Raw genomic sequence first — 24,383 nt, 5'->3', positions numbered from 1 at the left:
TTATCATTGGGGAAATGTTTATTTGTTTTATTTATATATATAATAAATTTCTATGTACAATTTATTCTTTTTTTGTCGTCAAGAAACAAAATGAAAGAGAAAGCTTTTGATTGCAAACAGTGTTTCATACTAAAAAGGGAGGGAGAGACAAAATGGAAAAGTGCTCATCAAACTAATATCCGCGCGTCGTTTCCCTCTTGTGACTGGATCTTCGGCAGATACAAGGGGCGGCCATTATTCTGCAAGGTGATCAGAATCGGAATGCCGGGATCCCCCTTGAAGTCACTTTGAAGTTGTGAGAAGCGTCGGATTGCTAATCATCACGGACGGCTCCGACAATCGAGAAGACGTATCCACGGCAACGTCGAGAGGCTTTGGCTTTTATCACCGCGCTGACTTTTTAAAACGAAGGAGACAACCCCGGGTTCCGCTCCTGTCCACTGTTTGCAATCCGGTCTGTGAGTCGATCTGCTCGCTTGAAAATGGGTTCAAACCAAAAGTGGTGCGGATGTCGCGGGTTCAATCACAAACGGGAACAATGACACATTCGACAGAGCACAGCTAGGACAGCGGTAACTGACCACCGATTCACAAAGGGTGGCGTCTGATTGTCCGTCGGTCGGCCTTAGTAGACAAAGTATGACGCCGTTAACGCAACATGATCACATAAATAACATCACAAAAATCATCCAGTGTACGGATTCTTCCTTTAGAACATTGGCAAGAGGTAAACCGTCGCCTCCCACCCAATAACGGTAATATTTTAAACAAAACGTATCAGTACATTTCTTCTTCTTTAAAGCAGTCGAGACAGTCATGCAATAAGCAGCCGAGAGTTAAACCAATGGCTGGCTGCAGAGCCTCCCTTATGAAGTTGAAGAAACCCCGCGGATCGCGACCGGATCCAGGTTAGCGGTTTAGTAGTTGGCAGGTAAGAGCTCGAAGAAGCCAGCAGCGGCGGAGGTTTTGGTGGAACGTCGGGAAAGCAATTACAAGTTCTCGGCCCAAAGAAATGTTCCGAAGTGCGGGTAGGGGCGGGGCTGTAAGGTGGTCGGCCTGGGTCTGGGGGATTGAGATCCAGGCCCAGCAGCTTAAAAGGTCTTGCAGAGGAGAAAATCTCCCAGGTGGACTAAACGCTGCCGATTTAAAGAATCACCACATCGAGAAAAAACACTCACGTTTCACAAACTGTACACGTCAATACAGGAGAGGGTTTCCAGCCACAGAGGGTGTGTGTGTGTGTGTGTGTGTGTGTCAGAGGCCTCCCTCCTGTTGTGCTCTCGCTGCCTGTATATCCTTTGCTCGGACCACAGAGGGGTCGACAGCGAGCACCGGGGAAGTAAGGTGGAGTAAGTCAGTGACCTTAGAGACGAGAAGATCAAAGGCGATCAAAGGCGAACAAGATGGAGAGGGAGGGCCGAGTGGGCTCCGAGGAGAATTAGTTTTGTGCTTGGTGAGGTTTTTTTTTCGAAGGCACTGTCCTGTCACATGATGTCGACAAAGAACTCACAGGGATTGCCCATGGCGTGCTGGAAGGACTGGCGGCTGGCGGTGAGCTCCGGCGGAACGGACGCCAGCTCTCTCCCGGGAGGGGCTCCGGGGGGCGTGCCGCTGCCGACCGAGGCCTTGGGGGCCAGGCGGGCCAGGCAGTACGGGGGAGGCAAGCCCGGGGGGCCGTAGGAGGAGGCGTGGCTCCGCTCGCTGTGGGCACATGAGCCCGGCCCCGGCTGGGTGAAGGGGGCGTGGCTGTAGGTGACGGAGGGGTGGCTGTTCTGTGAGTGAGTGTGACTCCTGTGCAACTGACTGTGGTTTGATCGGGCGTGGCCTGGGCCGGAGAGGGCGTGGCCTGGGCCGGAGAGGGCGTGGCCTTGGCTGGAACCGGCGTGGCCTTGGCCGGAGACGGCGTGGCTGTGACCGGAGACGGCGTGGCTGTGACCGGAGACGGCGTGGCTGTGACCGGAGACGGCGTGGCTGTGGCCGGAGACGGCGTGGCTGTGATGGCTCATTTGGCTGGCGGACCTTTCACCGCGCCTCCCTCCACGAACGCGGGGCTCTGATTCGCTGCATGTTGACCTTTGACCCTTCTCCTGTGGAGAGGAGCGTCTACCTTTGCCTGCGCTGGGGTTGGATCCACTGCTTCGGCTTCCTGTTGAGGGGAAGAAGAAGGAGTAGATATGTTATTCCTAACTTTCGACAGTACGAGTAACTTCACAATAATCATTTACAGTAATAACGGCAGTCGGCGGCTCCGACCCGTCAGCCACAGCGGATTTAGCCCCTGATAAACACCGGGGCAGAACGTCACACATTCAAGAAAATACAGTCTAATATGAAGCTAAATGTAGCCTTCGTGAGCTGCAACGGACATGTTACATCACATGACAAACATCTCCTCTTGAGCACTACGCAGTCAAATGAAACGATGCTTTTAAATGCTTTACCGCACTTCTTTTTTTTTTTTTACGGTGTGACAAGATCCCATTTCATTTGTTTTTTTATTTTTCTGCAATCTTGCAAGAGCCCCCCGGTCGAGGGCAAACCGCATTACCACCAACGGTTTCTTTCCCACGTTCCACCTGCAGCAACTAATGCCCTGGGCCTCGTCTCATATCCACACAAACACATTCACACGATTGTCAAAGAAAACACGACACACCTGAATCAGAGAGACACCACCACGGGGCACTTAGTGGAGTATACAGAACAACACCACACGTGTGTTGAAGAAAGTTATTACATTCACTTATCAGTCGTGTGTAAGTAGGTCAGAGTCAGGTCTCCATGCTGTTCCTGCACACTGACAGAGGTGGACCACGTCGTGGCAAAAATCAAACATTCCACACCAACCCTTTTCCGCAATGAGCCCGACAGTACTGGGTAGAGTGGTGCATGATCGCCCCCTATCTGTGAGAATGATAGCACAAGCCTCGAAGTGATCATCCTGCATCACGCACCTCCCAGCACAGTGTGAACGCATGCCCAGAGGTGCAGAGAGGGAGAATGGACTGTCAGGAGAGTCTCACACACACACACACACACACACACACACACACACGCAGACAAAATAAAAAACAACCTCAAATACCACAGTATGATAGGTGGAGAGTGTTGAGGAAGAGAGGAGGAAAAGAAGAGGATGAACGATGAGATAGAGAGAGAGCAGCAAAGGAGGAGAGGGGGGTTAGCAGGCTTACCGGTTCCCCCAGTGTCCTGGGACTACCTCCTCCTTCAGTCTACCGTTGCCCAGCAGAAACAGAGGGAACAATAGAATTACACACACCTCCCAGGCCTTCCCCGCACTACCTCATGTGCATCTGCCCCTGGTGGTCATACCAAATATTACACCCGTGGCTATTCTTGGTCTTTTCCTTGTCATCCACAAAAAAAAATCACAAATAAATCTCTTCACGTTATGGAGAAATTGCTCCTCAAAAATGCAAAAACAAACACGTACACTTTTTCAAGCAAGTAGGTAAACACAAAATTTACCCACGAGCACGTGTTTGTGAGTGCCAAAAGAAACTAAAGGGCATAAAACTACTCTTATCTTTGTGATCTCTTTCCCTCCACGCTTCAAAGGTTGCAGATAAACCAGCGGGCGGAGAGCAAGACATGACGATGTCTGGGTGGATCACTCAAAACAATGAAAATGAGACTGATAGATGGCAACATGCAGCTTACTTATCTCAGTCTGGACTGCCCGGTTTGAAATGTAACACAAACATGCTATCGGAGCCGCGTACAGATCCCCCTGGCTCTACGCTCTCCCTCGATGCGGACATCAACAACCATGCAGAAGCAACACAAATCAATATCACGGTTCCGATTCCAAATGAAACAAGAGATCAATCCAGGACTGATGAGGGATGGCCTCGGCGTGGATCATTTCAAGCCGGTGATTTGTGTATCATGGTTGATCAGGTTTGTTTCGCGTGTACACACCCAGCACTGCGGAGCGGTCCGCTGCGTGACTCAAGATGCTCATGATTGACCTTCACAATACAGGACGCGTTTTCGTCAACACATATTTGATTCTTAAAAAGATGCAATCCAACGTCAACGTTCTGCCCGAGAGAGGCAGAACGGCTAACGTTGGCGTGAGTCGGACACTTGTAAATACTGACGTAGGGAAAATGTCATGTTGAGTAAAAATGACCACGTTAATTAAAGAAAAGCCCGATGGGAGGGTGGGGAAAACTCAAGAGGCCCCGTTTTTTGTTTTGTTTTTTTACGCCTCCTTTTCATCGCTCACCCTCGCTGTGCTGGCTGCCTGCGCTCCCACTGTGGAAACTGTGGCATGGGTCTGAGTATCCTGGGGGGAAGCTGGGGGGTGCGGAGGGAAAGGGAGGGTAGGGGAATGGCTGCCCGCCCAGGGGCCAGGGGTTGCTGGTGGGGGGGAGCGGCGCCAGAGTGTCCTGCTCCGAGCCGCCGCCGCTGGAGCCCTCGTTTATGTTGAGCGATGCCATGTCTTATTGGAAATAGAGCACAACCAGAGAGGGGCACGGGGTTAGCTCCATTGTTGTGTGAACAAACAAAGGAAACATACACATGCAGTTGCATTATTGACACGCTGATGGAAGTGGCTGTACTTTGGCAGAGGTCTCCGAAGGTGTAGTAGCACTGCTCGGAGAAGGTGATCTTGTTGACGGTGTGTCTCAGGTAGCCGTGTTTCAGCAGACTGCTGGCGTACTTCCTGGCATCCCGCCGGTCTTTGAATCCTTCTACTCTGGAGTAAAGCCAGTCCACCACGTCAGCACCTGGCACAGCAACACACACACACACACACACACACACACACACACACACAGGCATGTAGGCTGCTGCACTCACGTGTTGAACAGATGCTAAAAGATACTCAACATGCAAGCAGCACCATATTGAATAACGTCGGTGTCGTTCGTGCTAAAATGTTGCACGATACTTTTCAGGCCTCGGACATGGATTTGATTTTTAGAAAAACTTTTGAAAACGAAGTGCGGCGCTGATGCTATTACGGCATCATTACAGAAATGACTTGATGGATTTTGAGAAAAACTGGTATTTGATTTCAAAATTTTTACATTTTCATTAAACATGTTTTACATTTTTAAAAATGCAACGTTGAGCTCTTTAGGAAAAGGTAAACAAACACATTAATGTCTGTGTTATTCTAAAGAGTTACTTTACCGAGGCACCTATGTCCAGAGCAGTATGCAAACAACGCCGGTCCTTGTATTCCTCTGGTTTACAAGTATTATTTACAGTAAATAAAAATGAAAAGTCTACATGAAACAAAAGTTTGCACAGCTCAGCTTTTCTCACCAATGATGGCGTTGGTGATGGTGATCTTCAACCACATCCTGTCTCGAATCTCCAGGCCAGAGTCCGGCAACTGCATCACCTTGACGATGGTTGCCATGTCTGTTTTACTTGCAGACAGAGGCAAGTCTTCAAACTCTGGCATGGGGGAGGAGTAAATAGAAACATTGACAAACGGAACTTTCCAATTGCTTAAATGTTGTACGGTGATCATAATTACCACAGAATGGATGCTTCATAGAGTGTGTTGGAGGTGGCGGCTGGTTGTTTTTACCATAGTGGGGGTAAGTTTCCGTCAGGGCGGTGGTGTGTGAAATCCAGGCTGCTGGGTCAATGGGTCTCACTGGCTCAGCTGAACACATTCAAAACAGATAAAAGATACAGCTTGTCAAACTTCCTCAGAGACATCATTGCTCCAGATGTAATAAAAAAACATTCCTTATGATATCAATTTGCTCTAGAAGTGTAGTCTTACCTCGAGGGATGGTGAAGTAACTTCGTGGAGACGGGTCCCAGCATTTGGCCACAGTAAGACTGATCGGACTGGAGGCAAAGCAAATAGAGAATCAGGTTAAATAAATGTCTTTTAAAGACCAACTACATCGGAGCTTGATTGTTTACTCTCGATATTTATTGGTTTGACCGGTTCAATCACGAGCTCAGAGATCAAGTCAGTGCGGTTGTTTTCAGTCGGTGGTGCAAATGCCTCCACGACTCTTCTTATGGAGAAACAAAAAGGTCACAAAGGGTGTTTGGAAAAGTTTCTAAATCTAGCAACAAACATGCAGTTGTGGCAACAATGGATAAGCTGGAGGGATATGCTTGTATTTTACACTTGTGATTCTTTCTCAATAGGGATTTCTTTAATTCTTTAAATCCTTTGAATGCCCAAACATCACCTTATGAGATTAGCGTGTTAGTCTGCAGTGTAAGACAATACATCTGCTCTCAATGTGATAATCTTCTGCAGTAGAGAGTTCAATAATCATAAGTCTGAGTCGTATTTTCTCACCCGGTTTTGGAAACGATCTCTCTGAGGATCCTCACTGCGTCGTCATTGCTCATGTTCTCAAAGTTGACGTCGTTCACCTGGTTGGGAGACAACAACATATAGAACTCATGACATAAATTGTTCAACGTGTTTCCAGGAGTCCATTATTATTCTGATGCTCTGTGGAGGGCTAATCAAGTATTTATGCACTTGTTCTGTGCACATTGATCTCTGCGGTGCTCTTGGGCCTCCAGACTGTTTTCTATGGGATACTCAGTCATAACAAAACCTATACTGTGAATGTCGTGCGTGTTTTATGGAGGAGGGAGTAGCTGTAGAGGTCTAGAGATCAACAGAGGCATTAACAGGAAGGAAAAGGAGAGGCAGACGTACAACTTCTACTAAAGAGCCCCGGAACAGAAGTAAATGTGGTTCTTAATGGGCCACAACACTTCAGACAGAAACACTGTACAGCCATATGCGTCATGTTTATCTCTCTCTCTCTCTCTCGCTCTCTCTCTCTCTCTCGCTCGCTCTCATTCCACATGTTGGATCTGGGTCAGCATCTACTCTCCTCTCCTCTCCTATCTGTGTGAGCGATGTCAGTTTTGCTTCTTGTCTGTTTATATAGCCGGTTGTCCTCATTTCATGGTGGAGTGGAGGTTGTGTGGCTTCCAGCTGTTTGGCAACACCTGGAAGCTGCTGGACGTCCCTCCTGGATCCATTTTCTTAATATATGTTCATGTATGATGTATCCTTTGCTTGATATGGGTTGTCTATTCTGTTATTTTTATTATTTGTGTATGTCCTTATCCAAATCAAGGGTTGAGGACAGAGGGTGTCGATTTTAAAGCACAATGAGGCAAATTTGAGATATTGGACTAAATATATCAAATTAACTTTTCTTTACAAAGAGGTCTTTTCAGTCCTCCAAAAACACCTATATCCATCCCAAAAATGTATGACGACGAAAATGCTAACGGTTCAATCATGTTTTGTTGTATTGGAAGTATTTGCAAGAGTACCTGAAGGAGCATATCTCCTGGTTCTATTCTCCCATCAGCAGCCACTGCGCCTCCTTTCATTATGGAGCCAATGTAGATGCCGCCGTCTCCTCGGTCATTACTCTGACCAACAATACTGATACCTAGAAAGTTGTATTTCTCTGGAGAAAGAAGGGAACACACACTATTAGGTCTTATCACACTATTACATTGTTATAGCCATGCTTGTTAAAACATATAGACATATAACATTAAATCCTAGTTATGCAAGAGTCAGGTTTACCCATGTTGAGCGTGACGGTGATGATGTTGAGGCTCATAGTGGAGTCTGTGATACTACTGAAGGATGAAGACTGGAAAGGCAGGAAGAGGATAATCACATTAACGTCAACGTGGCATGAAGTCAATATCAATCAGCCCTCTCAGCTCTTTCTTATACTTAATGTCAATTTCACCAGGAACAGTGACGTGTCTTTGAGGGGCTCACCCGGTCTATTTTGGCCACTTTGTGCCTCCGTCGGCGGCGCTTGTGTCTGCGCATCAGCTGCGAGGAAGAACTTTGTTCTGAGGAGCCACTGAGCCTGAAACACAGAAGAAGACAGAGGAAATAGTGAGTATAAAGCAGAAATATGGAGAGGAAGAAAGAGGGCGCAATGTATAAGAATTACTTTGCAATCACTTTCAATTAATCCAGATTGCTCCATCGGACAAAAAAATAATGAAAGTTTTCAATCACTTTATTTGAATTCAAATACAGTTCTATTTGTGCAAAAAATAACTAACATTTCACAAAATAATTGCTTATTGTGGCTGCAATTAACCTGTTTTGCACTAATAACAATAAAGTGCAACCTGTGAAAAGACAAAATAAGTTCAAATATTTGACAATAAAGAGTTTTACACTGCATATCTTTTCCAAACAACAATAACGTTCAACCTTTGTGAAACAAAACGAGTGCATGTACACTACCGTTCAAAAGTTTGGGGTCACTTAAAAATGTCTTTATTTTTCAAAGAAAAGCACTGTTTTTTCAATAAAGATAACATTAAATTAATCAGAAATACACTCTCTACATTGTTAATGTGGTAAATGACTATTCTAGGTGGAAAAGTCTGGTTTCTAATGAAATATCTCCATAGGTGTATAGAGGCCCATTTACAGCAACTATCACTCCAGTGTTCTAATGGTACATTGTGTTTGCTAATCGCCTTAGAAGACTAATGTCTGATTAGAAAACCCTTGTGCAATTATGTTAGCACAGCTGAAAACAGTTATGCTGGTGATATAAGCTATACAACTGGCCTTCCTTTGAGCTTGAAGTTTGAATAACAAAATTAATACTTCAAATATTAATCATTATTTCTAACCTTGTCAATGTCTTGACGATATTTTCTATTCAATTTTCAATTCATTTGATAAATAAAAGTGAGTTTTCATGTAAGACACGAAATTGTCTGGATGACCCCAAACTTTTGAACGGTAGTGTATGTGGGAGTCATCACGTTTTATAATTATTATACACTGCAATGAGCCTTCCACTACACCTCCTTTTAAAACGGGGTTGCAGGCTTGATACGGCCACTCTCAATGCTCAATGTTGAGCTCTTGTTTTGAAGGGCAACAGCAGGAACGCCGAACTCACGGAGGTAATACCTGGCAAGTCGCCAAGAACCTCGGCCGTCGCGATGCGCAGCGTAACTGTTTAAGGGGGGGGAGGGGGATTTCAGTGGGGGCCGCCAACCTGATATAATGGTAGGGGAAACACTGTGAAGTAGCACGTTACCTGCTCGCATCCTCGTCTTCCTCACTGTCAACGAATGAGCTGGACTCCAGCTCGCTGCTCATCACTGAGGCGCTGTCGTAGCCCATGGCCGAGTCCCTGGCGGTGCGCTCCGATTTCGAGTGGCCGTTGATGCGAGGGACTGGGGAGGGAAAGAGCAGAGCGGCAGTGAGTCGGACCGGAGGTCATGCTGCTCGTCGCCGGGTCAGATCGGAAACGAGAGGGAGAGACCAGGAGGGGAGGAAAGACGGCGTTAGTAAGAGAAGGAAAATACCATCGTTATCTGAACAACAGTGACGGAAACAACAGAGGGGCTTTCATCTGTGATACCTGTGGAAGATTTGAGCAAGATTGAATAAAACAAAAAAGCAGAACTTAGATTTCAGACATTACAGGCGAGTGAATGTAATGTAGGACTAATCATACAAAGTAGAAACATTGATACAGCTACTTGAGATGCTATGCCTATTGAGGAGCCTTAGTGTACTCTCACAATTCCCAGGAGTGTACTTAACCCCCCTGGCCATCTCCATACGTACATTGCCGGTGAGGCGGCGCTGTCTCAGGGTGACAGCGGATTGTTCGAAACGGTCTCATGAGGCGAAGAGGGCGTGGCAGCCAACGTATTGGCCGAGAGCAAGCGAAACATTCCTGTAAAGTGGGAGATCCCATCGCCGTCTCCGCCCGGAGGGTGCCGCGATGAAAGCCGAGCTACTTGCACATGAGCACTCAATCAGCAGAGGGACGTGACATCCGCTGCGAGGATCACACGACCGTATTTCCCTCCCACGCTCAGATGATCGCCACGCCGCAGAAAAACAAACTAAAAAAAACAAGAATGCAGGTCCACCGAGCCAGACTGTGTCTTTGTGCTCTGCTCCGTCTGTGCGAGCCGGTCTCCAAGACTCTCAGCCTGAGCCCCAGACGGTCTTTACCCACCAGCTGGCTGCTGCCGGGCTTCACAGCTTCTCTACAACAGAGGCAGCAACAATTAGGGAATGAGCTTCAAGGTCCTCAGGGAAGAGAGAGTGACTCACTTGTATGACTTTTTTTCGTGACCTTTTTTTTTTTTTTTAAGTTCTGGCATTACAAGGGATATAAGATGGTTGTAAAAGAAATCATAGATCATTTTAATTGAATTAATTATGATCCCGAAATCAACAAATAATGCACAAGATAAAGTCAACGTGTGTCGATTAGGTGGGTTAACAGTAACATCAACAAGCTCAAAATACGTAACAATAAACTTCGTTCTGCACAACCAGAGCACTTTCCCCGTGACATTTTCAGATGGAAAATGCATTAAAGTAACCTCAAAATGAAACGTATGATGCAACATACTCAAATCAATCAAATTCCATCACCAGACATAACACAACAACCCTCTCTCACCACAGCCGACAGTGTGCCTCCGTCCGACGCGCAGAGAGACTGAGCCGAGAGTCAGGAGAAAGTGCTGACCCCTCCCTCCCACGGCACGCCACCATATAATGACTGCTAATCTGTCCGTGACCAATCAGAGGACGGTATTCTCCGAAACAGAGACGATACGGGATCTGAGACGCTGTGCTGTCCCGTCCCATCGCAGGTGAAAAAGGTTATAATAAACCTCATCACCGGACATCATTTTAAGAACCGTTTCATAATGCTGGACAGTTTCACCAGATGTTTTTTTTAGCTTTACGGTAATACTTTAATACAAGCATAAGTGCTTTGGCTTAGCCGTGTCTTCTTTGACCTCGACCCTGAAATACCAGCAGTGCTGAACAGCATTTATACTTCATGAAATGCTGATGCTTTTTTTTCAAGGTACTAAATGTTCTCTGTTCCAATGTCACAACTGAACACGAGAGTCATGTCAGGTTAAGGCGCAGAGCACCTGGCGGCATTGAAACAGATCATACCCCATAACTTCATCCAACACCTGCTCACCCGACTAAGATGTTTGATTGCTGCACACACAGAGAATGAGGAGGTGTTTACCGGAGCTGCCCACTTTCACCCATCATTGTCAAACCGACGCATTCACACCGAGACACAATCACTTGAAGCGTGTGTGTATAAGGTGTCAGGGGAATTCCTGCTGATGCTGCGGGCTGTGAAGCAGAGAGGTGGGGCTACCGGCTCCTCCTGTACAACCAGGCCAAGTGACTGAGACAGCAACCGCTGAGCTAGCGCACACAAAAGGAAGTTCATTCATACGGCTTCTTGCTTGCTAGATCTTTTGAGGTCAGTCACCACGGGGGGGGGGGGGGGGGGGGATTGAGGACAGATGCAAAGTTCATCAGCCAGAAAGCAACAGATGTGCAGTTGGAAGTTCGCAGCCGCGTGGATCTGACATGGAGAGCGTCAACAAGACGTGCCGAGTCGAGTCGAGTCATACGACTGTGTGCTTGTCCCGCGAGGATCAAGTTGAATCTGTTTTCAGAGTGCGAGACAGTCACGTGATGCCGCACGCTGCCCTACGGATTGCGTAATGACTGCAGGATGCAAAGAGAAGGGATCGCTGTGAAGTGAGGACCGGGGGAAGAGAGAGTCAAAAACAACAGCAAACTGTGAGCATCAGAAGCGAACAGAAAATCATTATAAAAACAAACAGCACAAATAATTTGATGGCAAGAATTGGAATAGACTTGAGCCGACACCTTAAAATATTGCAGATGGTACGACTATGCTGATAACAGAACACACCGTCTCCTGCTCCACCAGTGCCCTCCACCTCGTGACGGCAGTCTCTCCTATTAAAGACATCGAGTCTGTAAAGCAGAGCGGTTTGTTTGAAGGAGCAGAAGGAAAGCCGCCCTTCTCCGAAATGAGCGATTTTTCATAGAAAGCACTGCAGTCGAAGGTCAAACTGATAAAGCAGACAGTTTCTCTCTTGATGATATCTCTCAAGGCTTTTTAACCCTTGTGTTGCCTTCGGGTCAATCTGACCCGATTCAATTTTTCACCCTCCTGTCGCCTTCGGGTCAATATGACCCGATTCAATGTTTAACCCTCCTGTTACCTTTATATTTACTAACATATTTTACCCTTGAGGTCAATATGACCCCAGCTATTAAAATCTCCAGAAAATTATTAGAATTAATATTGTTTTCCAAGTTTAAGTGTGAGGTACTTTATGTTTGTTTGTTGACTCCCGAAAGAACACCGACATTAAACATTGAATCGGGTCAAATTGACCCGAAGGCGACAGGAGGGTTAAATATTGAATCGGGTCAAAATGACCCGAAGGCAACACAAGGGTTAAAAGCAATAATCTAACACTTTATTATCCAGGTAGACTGTAGATGGTTGCATTTATATCCCTTTACAATAGTTGCAAAAATACTTTCCTGTGATATTTCCCCCAAACACTGGTGTCTTCTGACAGGGTATAATCATTGGACAAGGCTGGAGTGTGACTCGCGAGTGGAAAACAGCCACTGACTATAAACATGAGCCACAGGAAACACAAGACAACCACTGGGAGAGACAGTTTTGACATTTGTTGAACTTATTCACCCCATAAGTTATTCACTTTTCCGAGAAATTGAATCTCCGTGTTTCTTGGGCTCACGTAGCAAGTTCAATACACACCATGTGACCCCGCAAGGCCTCCTTTCATAAATGTCTGCTGTCTGTCCCAATTGTTTTTTTAAAAGGAAGTTAAGTGTTGGGTCGGAGACATTGAAAAGCAAAAACGCCAAAAAAGTGACAGGATAATTGCATTTTTGGGATCCATCTCTTCCTGGCCGATAGTACTCACGCTCGGTTTCTCTCGCTCGCCTCCGTGCTCGCTCCCTCTCTCGCTCTCTGCGGTGGCTCAGGAGAGACTCCGTTCCCGTCTCGGTGTCCAGGCCATCGCGACTGCTCACCGCATTGGCGCTGCAATACGCACATCGGAAAACTTCAGTCAGATTCATAATGGAGGTACAAAACACGCACTCAGCCTCCCTCAAATGAATTCTCCCGCCATTGTGCGACCAACACCCCTGAACATAATCCCCAGCTACAATATACTTCTGTCTGTTAGAATATCGGTTCGCCTGCCATTCTGCCTCAGGGGAATATGCAACTCATATTATTACACTGTTTCAAATTCAATCCCTCAGGCCAAAGTAGCATTTTTTCATTGTTCTGTGGCATGTGATGTGTTTTTCACTAAGTGTCATTAATGACCAGATACCCTGAGAGGGAGCCATTGTGGACAATGCCGGCATTAATGAGACCTATTGAAAGCCCAGATGGTGCCTGGAGCACGATCGGGAGAGAGAGACGGAGAGAGGTGAATGACAGATTGCATTTTTTTTTTTTTTTTCAAAGCGAGAAGTGGTAGATCAGGTGTGGGCTGAGCAAGAAGACGGCCTGTGTACTTGGGGCCTGGGAGGAGTCTGGGGGTTCTGAAGTGGCTGCAGGGCAGATTGTTATTCTGTCAGAGGGCTGGAGACTCTCTGGCCTCGGGCTCCAGGGTTAGGGGACCCACACAGCCACCGAGGAAACCTAAAGCTGGTGAGAACTCTCCTCAACCCCCTGTCAGTCTGTCACACACACTTAGGCATGGACTTTACACCTGCACAAATAATCACAGTCACGCTGGCTCAGGCATGTGTCCATGCTCGCTCGAATGGCTCATTTACAAATGGTGTCATATTCATAGTGTACAAACAGATCTGAAAAAGGGCACAAAACACACGCATCACCCTGCAACGGTCCTCACCGGTGTGTATGCATGATCAATGCATATTAAAGGAGCAGACACGACGCTGTGCCTGCTGTGTGTTCACTCAGCGGGACACATCGCTCAATGAGGCGTGCTTACATGCTTCTGCTACGAGGTACTAATGGGTGCACCTGGGGCCGGGCTTCACCTACACAGGTCAGTGCATGCATGCAAATATCGCTGCGGATGCATGGTCGTGAATATGCATTTCCATCGGTGGTGATCGGGCAGCAGTGTACTGATTGATGTGGCGGTGACTGGCTGTCTGTCAGGCTGGCGGCAGGTCTGCTGATCCGGGGGAGATTATCCAAGGCGCTACGCTGCAGCTGTGAACGAATGCCACCTCCTTTCAAACCTCCCCCCCCCCCCTCCGCTGCCCATCGCCACCCCCTCGCTCTTGGGAAATAGAGACGGTGGCTTTTAATGTCCGCTAATCCGGATTACCAGGCAGAAGCCCATCAGTCGTGTGCATTCTCGGCCGAAAAAACCCCCCACCTCTCCTGTGTGCACATCAAATGGAGCCATTCACGCCGACAAACGCATGAAACGCATGAATAAAGCACAAGGGGAAATTAAGTGGTAATAATAATCTCGCTGTGCACAGAGAGAGAGGTAAAAGGGCAGAGGGCTGGATTGATTTCAGAATGAGAGGCTGGCTATAGGGACCACGCCGGCTCTCTGAGAGAAAGGCCTGCCTGTCTGACTCAAAGAGGGTAAAAGAATGGGAGAGTGCAGGAGGGGGGGGGGGGCGGTGGGGATATGACGTGGGCTAAGGGGGGCCGACGCGCTGACGTCTTGCTCCACCAGGTGGCGGTAGTCCTGGTGAAAGCACCGGCGGGAACAATAAAATCATCAGGCCGGCTGACGGCCGAACAGCAGGGGGCGGCCCATCAAGGGCAAAAGGGAGCTGAGATGTCAAATACTGGATAAAGAGATACAGTGAGACATGACAGAGTACATGTTCTCAATATAGAGCCTCAGTCATATTGCTCTAGCGCTGTAAAGGCAACAACCCCTCGCCCTCAGTGCCCCCAGCCCTTCTCGCTATATTTAGCATGAGACTTCTCCTGAGCGAGTGCAGTGGGATCCTCTGTCCGGCCAGAGTCTGAAGTCAAAGTCTGGGCTCAGGTGATAGTCACCAGGCTGTCGGGGGGGGAGAAATCTCCATTTCTGAGCTTTTAGCGTGTGTTTTTTTTCCGGCCACGTACGCCTACATTAGCCGAGTATGTTTGACTGCTCTGAGTGACCGAACATAATGGGCCTCACTGAGTGCCAGTATTTGCCTGAAGATATTTATGCTGCGAAGGCTATTTCAAGAATCGGCAGCACTGGCGGCGGCCACATCATGTTTACATCGATGAGCGCCTTACTCCACGGTCGAGTGGGCGGGAGGGAATGCACACACTTGTGAGTGAAATATACGCACACCCTGTGCATGTTCCCACACTTGAAGCTTTAGCACATACACTACCGTTCAAAAGTTTGGGGTCATCCAGACAATTTCGTGTCTTCCATGAAAACTCACTTTTATTTATCAAATGAATTGAAAATTGAATAGAAAATATAGTCAAGACATTGACAAGGTTAGAAATAATGATTAATATTTGAAGTATTAATTTTGTTCTTCAAACTTCAAGCTCACAGGAAGGCCAGTTGTATAGCTTATATCACCAGCATAACTGTTTTCAGCTGTGCTAACATAATTGCACAAGGGTTTTCTAATCAGATATTAGTCTTCTAAGGCGATTAGCAAACACAATGTACCATTAGAACACTGGAGTGATAGTTGATGGAAATGGGCCTCTATACACCTATGGAGACATTTCATTAGAAACCAGACGTTTCCATCTAGAATAGTCATTTACCACATTAACAATGTATAGAGTGTATTTTTGATTAATGTTATCTTTATTGAAAAAACTGTGCTTTTCTTTGAAAAATAAAGACATTTCTAAGTGACCCCAAACTTTTGAACGGTAGTGTACTTCATGCCATATTCCCACACGCGGGCGTGCGGAGCACCGACAGCTCCCATACGAGCCTGCGGCGATGACAAACCTCTCTGATGAGCTTTCTATATTCCGAGGAGCTCATATGGCATGGCGTGAAATTAAAATGAATACATATCTGCCTGCTTGTCTGATGTGTGCGACATTGTGCACACATGATGGGCCTACTTACTGGAAGGAGGGGGGCCGTGAGTCTCCGATGCCCCCTGTTCTCTCGAGAGGTGGGGGCAGCTCTGGATGGCTCTCCGTGCACTGAGACCCTCCATCAGAGTGGCCGCTCTCTGCTAGGACCAACTGAGAGAAGGGAGTTGGAAAGATGTGTGAAACACAAGATATATTCATGCTTTGAAAAAAAAACACTAATCATAATACATATTCTGTTGAACGATATATAGGCCCTATAGTGAGGAGAGAGAAGATCGAAAAACAACCGAAAAATAAAGAAACACACGAGACAAGTGGGAGGACAGGCGAGATGCTGCGAAGAGGCCATCGACATGACGACGCATGAACGACTCGAGAAACACAGCGAACGACATCGGAACTTGAAAGCGCCACACTGCTTTCACTCGGTGGAGTGTCAGTACAAAGGATGATGTACAATGGACCCGTAGATACGGCTACTTTCCTTTCATCAGAGCCACAATAATGGAAGTTAAAACAGGCAGCGCTCAAGTGTCTGGACTGTGATTATTATAATGTATGCATTGTTACTTTGGAGTCAGTTATATGAACCCAGTGGGATACTTTCTATTTGCTCCAATTTCTACATTGTACATCTCCACCTGCTGCGATCTGAAAGAACGAGCATTCTGGCCCCCTGGTGTTTATGAAGATATGTTCGTACTGTTCTTACAAGAAGGAGAAACACCTCCCTCCTAATCGGGGTACCCTGATGGGCCTTTCTTCTCTCCTGATACTGTTTCCTGATCTGATACCAATGCATTAGGCCAGACATTGCTGTGGAGGTTGTGGATGCCCTGAATGTAACTGCATCCCTGCACTTTACATAGTATTCAATTCAATTCAGTTTATTTGTATAGCCCAATTTCACAAATTACAAATTTGTCTCGGAGTGCTTTACAATCTGTACACATAGACATCCCTGTCCCAAAACCTCACATCGGACCAGGAAAAACTCCCAAATAACCCTTCAGGGGGAAAAAAGGGAAGAAACCTTCAGGAGAGCAACAGAGGAGGATCCCTCTCCAGGATGGACAGGTGCAATAGATGTAATGTGTACAGAAGGACAGATTTAGAGTTAAAATACATTCAATGAATATGACAGAGTGTATGAATATGCATTCGCAAAAAAAAATAAGGACACAAACAAAAACTAATATTTCTTAGGTTGTTCTCGTCTGCTTACAGTAGGAATTGGTAACATTTGTTTTAAAACATGACTCAGTTCTGAATTTACGAACCATGAGAGGCAGTAGTGTACCTAAGTAGTGCACTAAGGTTAAAGGGTGTCTTGGTATTTGTTGTTGTGTATTTTATTCAGTCAATCATTGTAATACAATATACAAAAATGTGTTTATTTACATTTTTCAGTGTCTGCTTTTAACATATAAACAGAAAAAAGTATCTTTGCTAAAGCCCAGTTACTAAGAATGCAGTTATGCCGCAGCTTATATTATTATATATTGGTGAATTAATAGCTCATGCTTGTCTGAGAGAGTGATGTAAAGATATGCCACTGCAAAAATACCCTAAAGAAACTCACGGTTTGTATTACAGCATTCGGATGCTAATTACATTGCAGGTTGCTGATATGAGGTCATGAAACAATGTCATATGGGGGGGACTTTTCGTGCAAATTAAGTGAAATATATTCAATTAGTTAATTACAGGAATGAAAAAATATGTCATCAACATCTATGAAAATCGCCTAAAGTAAAAGAGCGGTGCCATGAAATAAATCGGTTTATAAAAGGGGTTTAAAGAAAATTGTCCACCACTGGCATGATGTATGGAGTAATTCTGGTAAATGGGAATGAGTCATGAAGACTGGTTGTTGAGCAGCGTGGTGTCGTGAGACCCCATTTAATTACAGGCCTCACGTCCCGTTGTTAATACTGTATTGACACTGAGTAAGTGATATCGAGTCAGACCGTCTTTAATGACTCCATCGCCACCACCGGGTTTCCTGAGTCTGAACTCTGACCTCCCTGTAGTAAAAACTAATTAATGTTCCCACAGAGATCAATAAAGTACAATAATGTTAAGTTAGGAAGAAAAAAAGCTGCAAAGTGAATTAAACATGTTAAACTAATTAATAGATGCTTGCTCTTAGTCTTCCATCCGTATTAAAAGCCAGAGCTCTGACCTGTGTCTTCCGCTCTGTAAGACGGAGCAATGATTCCTCTAACTTGACAGATTGATTTGATTGATCTGGTCCATCATACTTTATTGTCCCCGTAGGTGAACTCGGGCTCACGGCGCTGTTCATCTTCCATAATCGCAAATCACGATAAAGCCACTGAAGTCAACAGAGTAAGTGACCGTCAGACGGCTGACACCAGATGGTGCGATGATCCTCGTTTTAGCAGGCAAACTCATGTTGGATTCTATAACGGCGGCAAAGTTCAATATCTCATGGAATCACCCACACCTGGACAACACGGCTGAAGAGTGACATCGAGGTGAAGAGCGTCCAGCGTGGAGGCGTTACAAAACCACGTGTACGTGCTCCACGAGCGCACCGCGGCACGGACGTCTCTCTCACTTACCCAGGACACTACTCTCCCGTTGAAGCAGGGCAGCTTGGCGTTGTCATCGGAAATCTCTTCTTTGACAACCCTGTGGGAACAGGCAGACAGATGCAGTCAGGGAGCAGGACACGGAGTCAGCTCGACAACACTCCCCCTTCCCCGGGCCCTGGTTGATACATCGAAGAGAGACATTCACGCTTTGCCGGTCGCATTTTCCACGCGGCTTTCGACCGGCTTTGCACTCTTGATAGCACGGATGAGCTCAATGAGCAGCAGCAGCGATGACACTCTCAGTCTGAGTCTCCGAGTTATTGCTTTATGATGGCTGTCCGTCTCTACGGTGACACTAAGCACATTGATGTGATGAGGGCATAAATCTGTCGTGAATGGGTCTAATAGTAACCTTCACAGGTGGGATTAAGTGATAGGGAGATAGATAGATCGACATACGGATCCCTCAGAGGGCGTCGAGGCACAGGAGTGTGTATTAAGAGAGTGATCTAGTGTGTGAACCTTTCCTTAGTGTGTTCATCTTTGGCTGTGAATTCTCAACAAAAATACCCCCGAGTTACCCTTTGACCTGCCGGGACACGGTTCAGCAGCAACCAGTCACCACACCTGCTCGAGGCTTGTGTCCCATAGATCAAGTCTGGAGCTAAGAGCCAAGTGGCACATGAGATGAGCACCTGACACACACACACACACACACACACCCACACACACACATATGGGGCGAAAGCACCCTGTTGTATTTCGCAGTTTCCATGAGAACCCCCTGTGTATCTTTGTGCACATATTTGTTTCCATAAATGGTCGGCCCAAGCATTTCTGAGCCTCTGTGGGGATCTCACACGAGCTTCTTGGCTGTGAACACGGCGCACGAGAAGGGAGAGGCACGACTTGAGAGTAGCGAGGAAGCCGAGGAAGATTTTATGCACGGGTGTCTCTGACAGCAAATGTACAGCCCCCCCCCCCCCCCTCCTCCCCCTCCCCTCGCAAACACTTCTTGTTTGCCAAAACTTCCCTGCTCCTGAAATGATTAGCCAAGCTGGTTGTGTTGTTGTGTGCGCTGCTGCTGCTGCTGTGGGAGCTGTGGGAGCTGGGAGTGGCGGACAGAGATAACGTAGCCTCATGTGGCCCGTTTCCACCTCAGGGAGGAAGAGGGAGGGAGGCGGCGGCTGACAACGCCGGCTGCTTGCTAGGTCGGAAGTGTTCGCATCCTCCCTCTCAAGCTGCGTGACCAGCTGTAAGGTGACTTGTGAGGATGTGGGCGTGGCCCGGACACATAAAATATCAGTGTTTCTAACGTCGGACGGGGAATAAAGTTACGTGGGTTCACTTGCTGTATTTTGAAGGTTGATCAAAGAACTGGCAAGCTCAATAAATATTGTTCACATAAAGTCTGTGACGAAAAAACGAGAAATAATTCCAATCAAAACAAATGGCGTCTTCATCATGCAGGAAAATATGGATGATGATGAGGAGTGTTAGTTACAGCTTAAGCACTTAAGTACACACACACACACACACACACACACACACACACGTAACCCCAGTTTAGATGAGCATATGTCTGGTGTGGGCTGCTGTCACAGATCTGACTTCTTAGAGCTGATAGCTTATAGGTCTCAACAGATTTGACAGGATAATGACACAAGATCTATCCTGGCGATGGCTGAATATTCCACAACCGGGGATATTTGTGTAGCTGGGGAAGATGAGACGTGTTTGTTTATACTATGAGAGACAGAGGAGGGCTGGGTAGTGACTGCCTCAACCAGAGACCAGGGGCCGGAGACCGGCAGTCCAAGGACTTTGGTGGGCTGATGCTTGTGATACTATAAACAGGGAAGCAAAATATTTGTAGTCAAACAAGATTGTACATAGATTGACTTCAACATGAAACAGAGTCTGACACGGGATACGGCTAAATTAAGCTGTAACCACCAAGAGAGCTGTTAATAAAAGCCTGCTTACTGTTGATGCCTTATTACCTTCGCATTGAAAATGCGGAAGGTAATGTTTTGATCGCCGTGTATTTATTTATTTATTTGTATGCGTGTTACTCGCATAACACAACAAGTATTAAACCGAATCGCATTGGAATTCGGTGGGATGATTGGTTATCATCCGGGGACCATTTGATTAGATTTTGGGATCGATCGGGTCAAAGGTCAAGGTCATGAAAAGGTCAAAATCGTCTTGAATCGCATGAAATTTGGTGGGATGATTGGTTATTATCCGGGGACCATTTGATTAGATGTTGGGATTGATCGGGTCAAAGGTCAAGAAAAGGTCAAAATCTTCTTTTTACCATAGCACGGTCAACTTGTATCCAATTGGCATGCAGCTAATGCCAACATGTTCATAAGTCAATGCCCAATCTTGTGATATGCGAAGGTATGCGCTCTACCGAGTGCCCGTTCTAGTTTAGCACTGTGGCCGTGGGATTTTCACAGCATCACAATAACAAAGTGGTTTTAGGTCCATTTCCAAGCATAACGGTAATATCTGACAAGCACGTGCGTCGCCGACATAACAGTAAGAGTTGTGTTGTCAAAGCTGTGATGGCGCACAAATGCGGCAAAACAACCGTCGAAATCTATCAGGATCCTCAAACAGCGAGGCGAGGCGGTGTGCGTGTGCATGTGTGCAGGAAAGCTGCAGATGATGTGCGTCCCCTGACGACGGGGGCTCAGCACCCCGGCCTCAGCCGAAGAAAGATTCCGCTGGCAGCCCCCTATTTTCTGAAAAAGGCACAAACAAACACGACTGTTTCTTTCAGAGCTCCGGCTTGGCTGCTTCCTCGGCTCCAGAGTGCCTCTGTGACTTGCATTATTAGTGAGGTCTCAAACCCCGCTCACCCCCGGTGGCAATGCCAAAACGCCGTATCCTCACCTTGAAGTCTCCCACGAAAAAAGTGGGTTCGCTTGAAAACGACACTGCCACAATAAGCTTCCCGTCTTATGAATATTGATGAGTGAATGAATGTTACGTGTGTTTGGGGGGGGGAGGGGGGACCGAGGTATGAAATCTGCACAAAGAAACGTCCATCTTTTAATTCGCTGTGGTCTGTTGTGTGCTTACGCGTTTTCCATGCGATTCCACGGGGAAACTGCAATGACACGTTCGCCGAGGCGTTTTTCGGGGCAAACGCCCGTTTATCAAATTGGTGTGGCCGTTGCTCAGAGAGCCGATGTTGCCAGCACAAATGTTGTTCAGCAATCCCAGAAGAGAAAGGCTTGGTTTTTCTCCCGGCGCAGCAGGAGGTCTACTACAGAGGACCTTGCGCTGACTGCTCATTTACATTTCAAACACAGTCTACAACTGCAAGGGATTTGATGTTTTTTCCCTCTCTGCTCAGCAGTCTTATTCCTCCCTTGCTAATTCTCCGGCAGCCTTCACTGTCTGTGTGTGTGTGTGTGTGTGTGTGTGTGTGCAGCCAGAACGGGCTACCACAAAGTGTTGCTGTCCTCTGTGCCTTTGACTGGTTTCCCTTCCATACTGTGCCATTGCCATACGGCACTCACGGAGACTGAATATTCAGCCTCAACTCCAAAGGCCGGAATGCCGTACGGAGACGCCTTTATGAAGTGTGCGCGACAGCTCAGTGCGAAGACACGGTCGTTTGACAATGTCCGATTCGCGACGTTCCGCAACACGGAGCCCCGTCTCTATGCGGAGAAGGCAAACGCGCTTTGTTTGTTTCCGTAATCTGCTTGTCGATCACCTGAGGTCCAGTGAGCAGCCCGGCACGCAGTGCAACAGAGGCAGGAAGCCGGGTGCCGGGGGGGGGGGGGCGGACAAACCGGCGCACTGAACCCGGCCTGCCACCAGGAAGAGCCAGTTTCCCCCCACAAGGTCAGGTTGCAGTGGAAATGTATGACGTTGGGCTCCGCAGACACTGCCTGCCTCCGCATTTCCTCCAATCGAGTGTGCGTCCACAGAGCTGCGTTTGTGTTTGTCGTCTCATGTATGACTGGTCAGACTGGAATGAGAAACGGGCACCGACTCAAATATGTCATCCTCAGCGGAGGCCGGATGCGAGAGTGGATCTCGCAGACCAAGAGAGCTGAAGAGCTTTGGAGACCTGCTACGGCATGGGGGGATTACAAAGAGAGGGGCAGCGAGAAAACAAAAAGGAGGGAATTTGTTATTATCCGTAAAGGTCCAGAATCCAGTGGATCAAGGAAGCAGCTCCTGTGGCTTACTGGTGTATAATTCACCATGGAAAATAATAAATTGATGGACAGTAAAGGCACATTCTACTGAGACTACTTCATTCATGTGCTTAAAAAAAAGGAAAACTGCATGACATGTAATGTGTTCTGAAATATTCCATTGTGTACAATAAACTAATGCTAAAACATACAGTAATCAGGGGTTCAAATGAGAGTGTAGATTTTATCGTTCACTTAATTTATCTTTCTACCCGACGACAATAAATGACAATACGGCATATTATACAATACATGACCAAACAGATATACAAATATGTCCACTTTGCATTATAAACTACATGTATTTAAACAAACACACATTACTGTAATAATGCAGCACACAATACTATATCTGTTAGTACAACAAAAGGTTGAGGAGGGATGAAGTATTTATTGACAGATCTCCTGCTTTGGGGCAATTAAATGCAAAAAGGGGGTTCACGTGATTGCATATCTTACAGTCACAATCACTGGGTTGCAGTGGCCATATTCCATGGAGATTGAACTGCAGTCCATTGTGTGCGTGTGTGTGTGTGTGTGTGTGTGTGTGATGAAAGATAACTTCCTGGCCTATCATAGGCGGATGTGAATGAAATATACATCTTTAAATGGTCCTCTTTTCCCATCCTGAACCCCCCCGCCCCCCCCCCCCCCACACACACACACACACGCACACACGCACGCGCGCACACACAAACCGGGCGAAAGCGAAAACAAAACAAGACAATGTGAAACCCGAGTACTCGAACATGTGGACGCTTTGTCAACACCGCCCTCACATTCGCATTACTCATACATGGAGACTAATGTGGGTTAATATGTCGACATTAATAATGGTGTGGGGGGGGGGCAAGGGGTCTGGCTGCCCGTAATGCGTGTGCAGGGCTGCGCCATTAGGGCTCTGGACCTGGGATCTGGTATCTCTTCAAACACTCGCGTGTCTCCTCCACCGCGCACAGCACCGTCATAATGAGCAGGTGCCAGGCGCGTGGACCCAGACACGGCGCTGTAGTTTACACACATGTCGCAACGTTACGCCGCCTACCGTGACCTGTAATAAGCGCTGTTTTATAAAATTGCACACACGCACGCGCGCGCGCGCGCGCCGCCAACAGCCATAATAAATAGCGAGTGAGCCAGACGAAAGGGCTAATAATAATAATGGTGGCTGCACTTACCCAAAATCCTGGTCCATCGATTTGAAGAAGAATTTGTAGCTGTTGACCGGTCGGTTGTTGAGGACATTTTTAAAATCCGCTAAGGTGACTTTCTCCGGAGAAACGGACAGTTTGACCAGATAAGGAGTCTCCTCCTCGTCTATGTGATATATTATTTTAGTCTCCGCCATGAGAGTGAGGGGAGGACAATCATTGACACAGGAAAGGAACAAGGGTTGGCAGCGCAATAAACAGGCCTGCTCTGTTACCAGCTACCCGGAGAATAACATAACTGCATTCTCTAAAACATAAACCGGTACAGCCCGCGACGGAAAAGCCCTCTCCGAGTGTTTGACGAGCACAGCCCGAATCCCGACATAATCGCGTTACGAGTGCCTGTATTCCTGCTCCGGCGCGAGACGGTACGGTGGCTCTCTCGGCACTAAAACAGGAAGGGACAGTCCACATCCTTGCGATATGGAGTTGGGAATATTGCTATTTTTCACA

At 47.0% G+C, this 24,383-nt stretch overlaps 1 protein-coding gene across 3 annotated transcripts; it reads right to left on the bottom strand.

The window, feature by feature from the left end:
* Nucleotides 1–24,289, bottom strand: dvl1a (dishevelled segment polarity protein 1a). Of its 3 annotated transcripts, none has more exons than XM_056422950.1 (15): nt 23,898–24,289; nt 18,518–18,587; nt 15,958–16,079; nt 12,823–12,941; nt 9,078–9,216; nt 7,781–7,874; nt 7,577–7,646; nt 7,315–7,454; nt 6,311–6,387; nt 5,774–5,841; nt 5,519–5,650; nt 5,302–5,436; nt 4,590–4,757; nt 4,253–4,468; nt 1–2,146 (listed from the first exon to the last, which is right to left on the bottom strand). In XM_056422950.1, exons 1-15 carry the CDS (start codon nt 24,065–24,067, stop codon nt 1,485–1,487), a joined length of 2,382 nt encoding a protein of 793 aa, XP_056278925.1. In that variant the 5' UTR covers nt 24,068–24,289; the 3' UTR covers nt 1–1,484. The 3 variants fall into 3 exon arrangements, with proteins under 3 accessions (XP_056278925.1, XP_056278926.1, XP_056278927.1); XM_056422951.1 differs by having other exon boundaries at nt 5,573–5,650; XM_056422952.1 differs by lacking the exons at nt 12,823–12,941; nt 15,958–16,079; nt 18,518–18,587; nt 23,898–24,289 and adding an exon at nt 9,614–11,132.
* Nucleotides 24,290–24,383: the final 94 nt, after the last annotated feature.

This window comes from Pseudoliparis swirei, chromosome 9, assembly GCF_029220125.1.
Source record: "Pseudoliparis swirei isolate HS2019 ecotype Mariana Trench chromosome 9, NWPU_hadal_v1, whole genome shotgun sequence".
Lineage (NCBI taxonomy): Eukaryota > Metazoa > Chordata > Actinopteri > Perciformes > Liparidae > Pseudoliparis > Pseudoliparis swirei.
Note: the sequence above shows the minus strand (reverse complement) of the source record. Positions and strands in the feature narration are given on the sequence as shown.

What these genes read in the sequence shown, in the direction of transcription:
- dvl1a (XM_056422950.1), bottom strand. Translation starts at nt 24,067, where the DNA reads ATGGCGGAGACTAAAATAATATATCACATAGACGAGGAGGAGACTCCT. An exon ending in CATCACCAACGCCATCATTG is followed by an intron (nt 4,758 to 5,301) that starts GTGAGAAAAGCT and finishes TTGCTGTGCCAG; the next exon opens with GTGCTGACGTGGTGGACTGG. An exon ending in AGGCAGCCAGCACAGCGAGG is followed by an intron (nt 2,147 to 4,252) that starts GTGAGCGATGAA and finishes TCCCCTCAACAG; the next exon opens with GAAGCCGAAGCAGTGGATCC.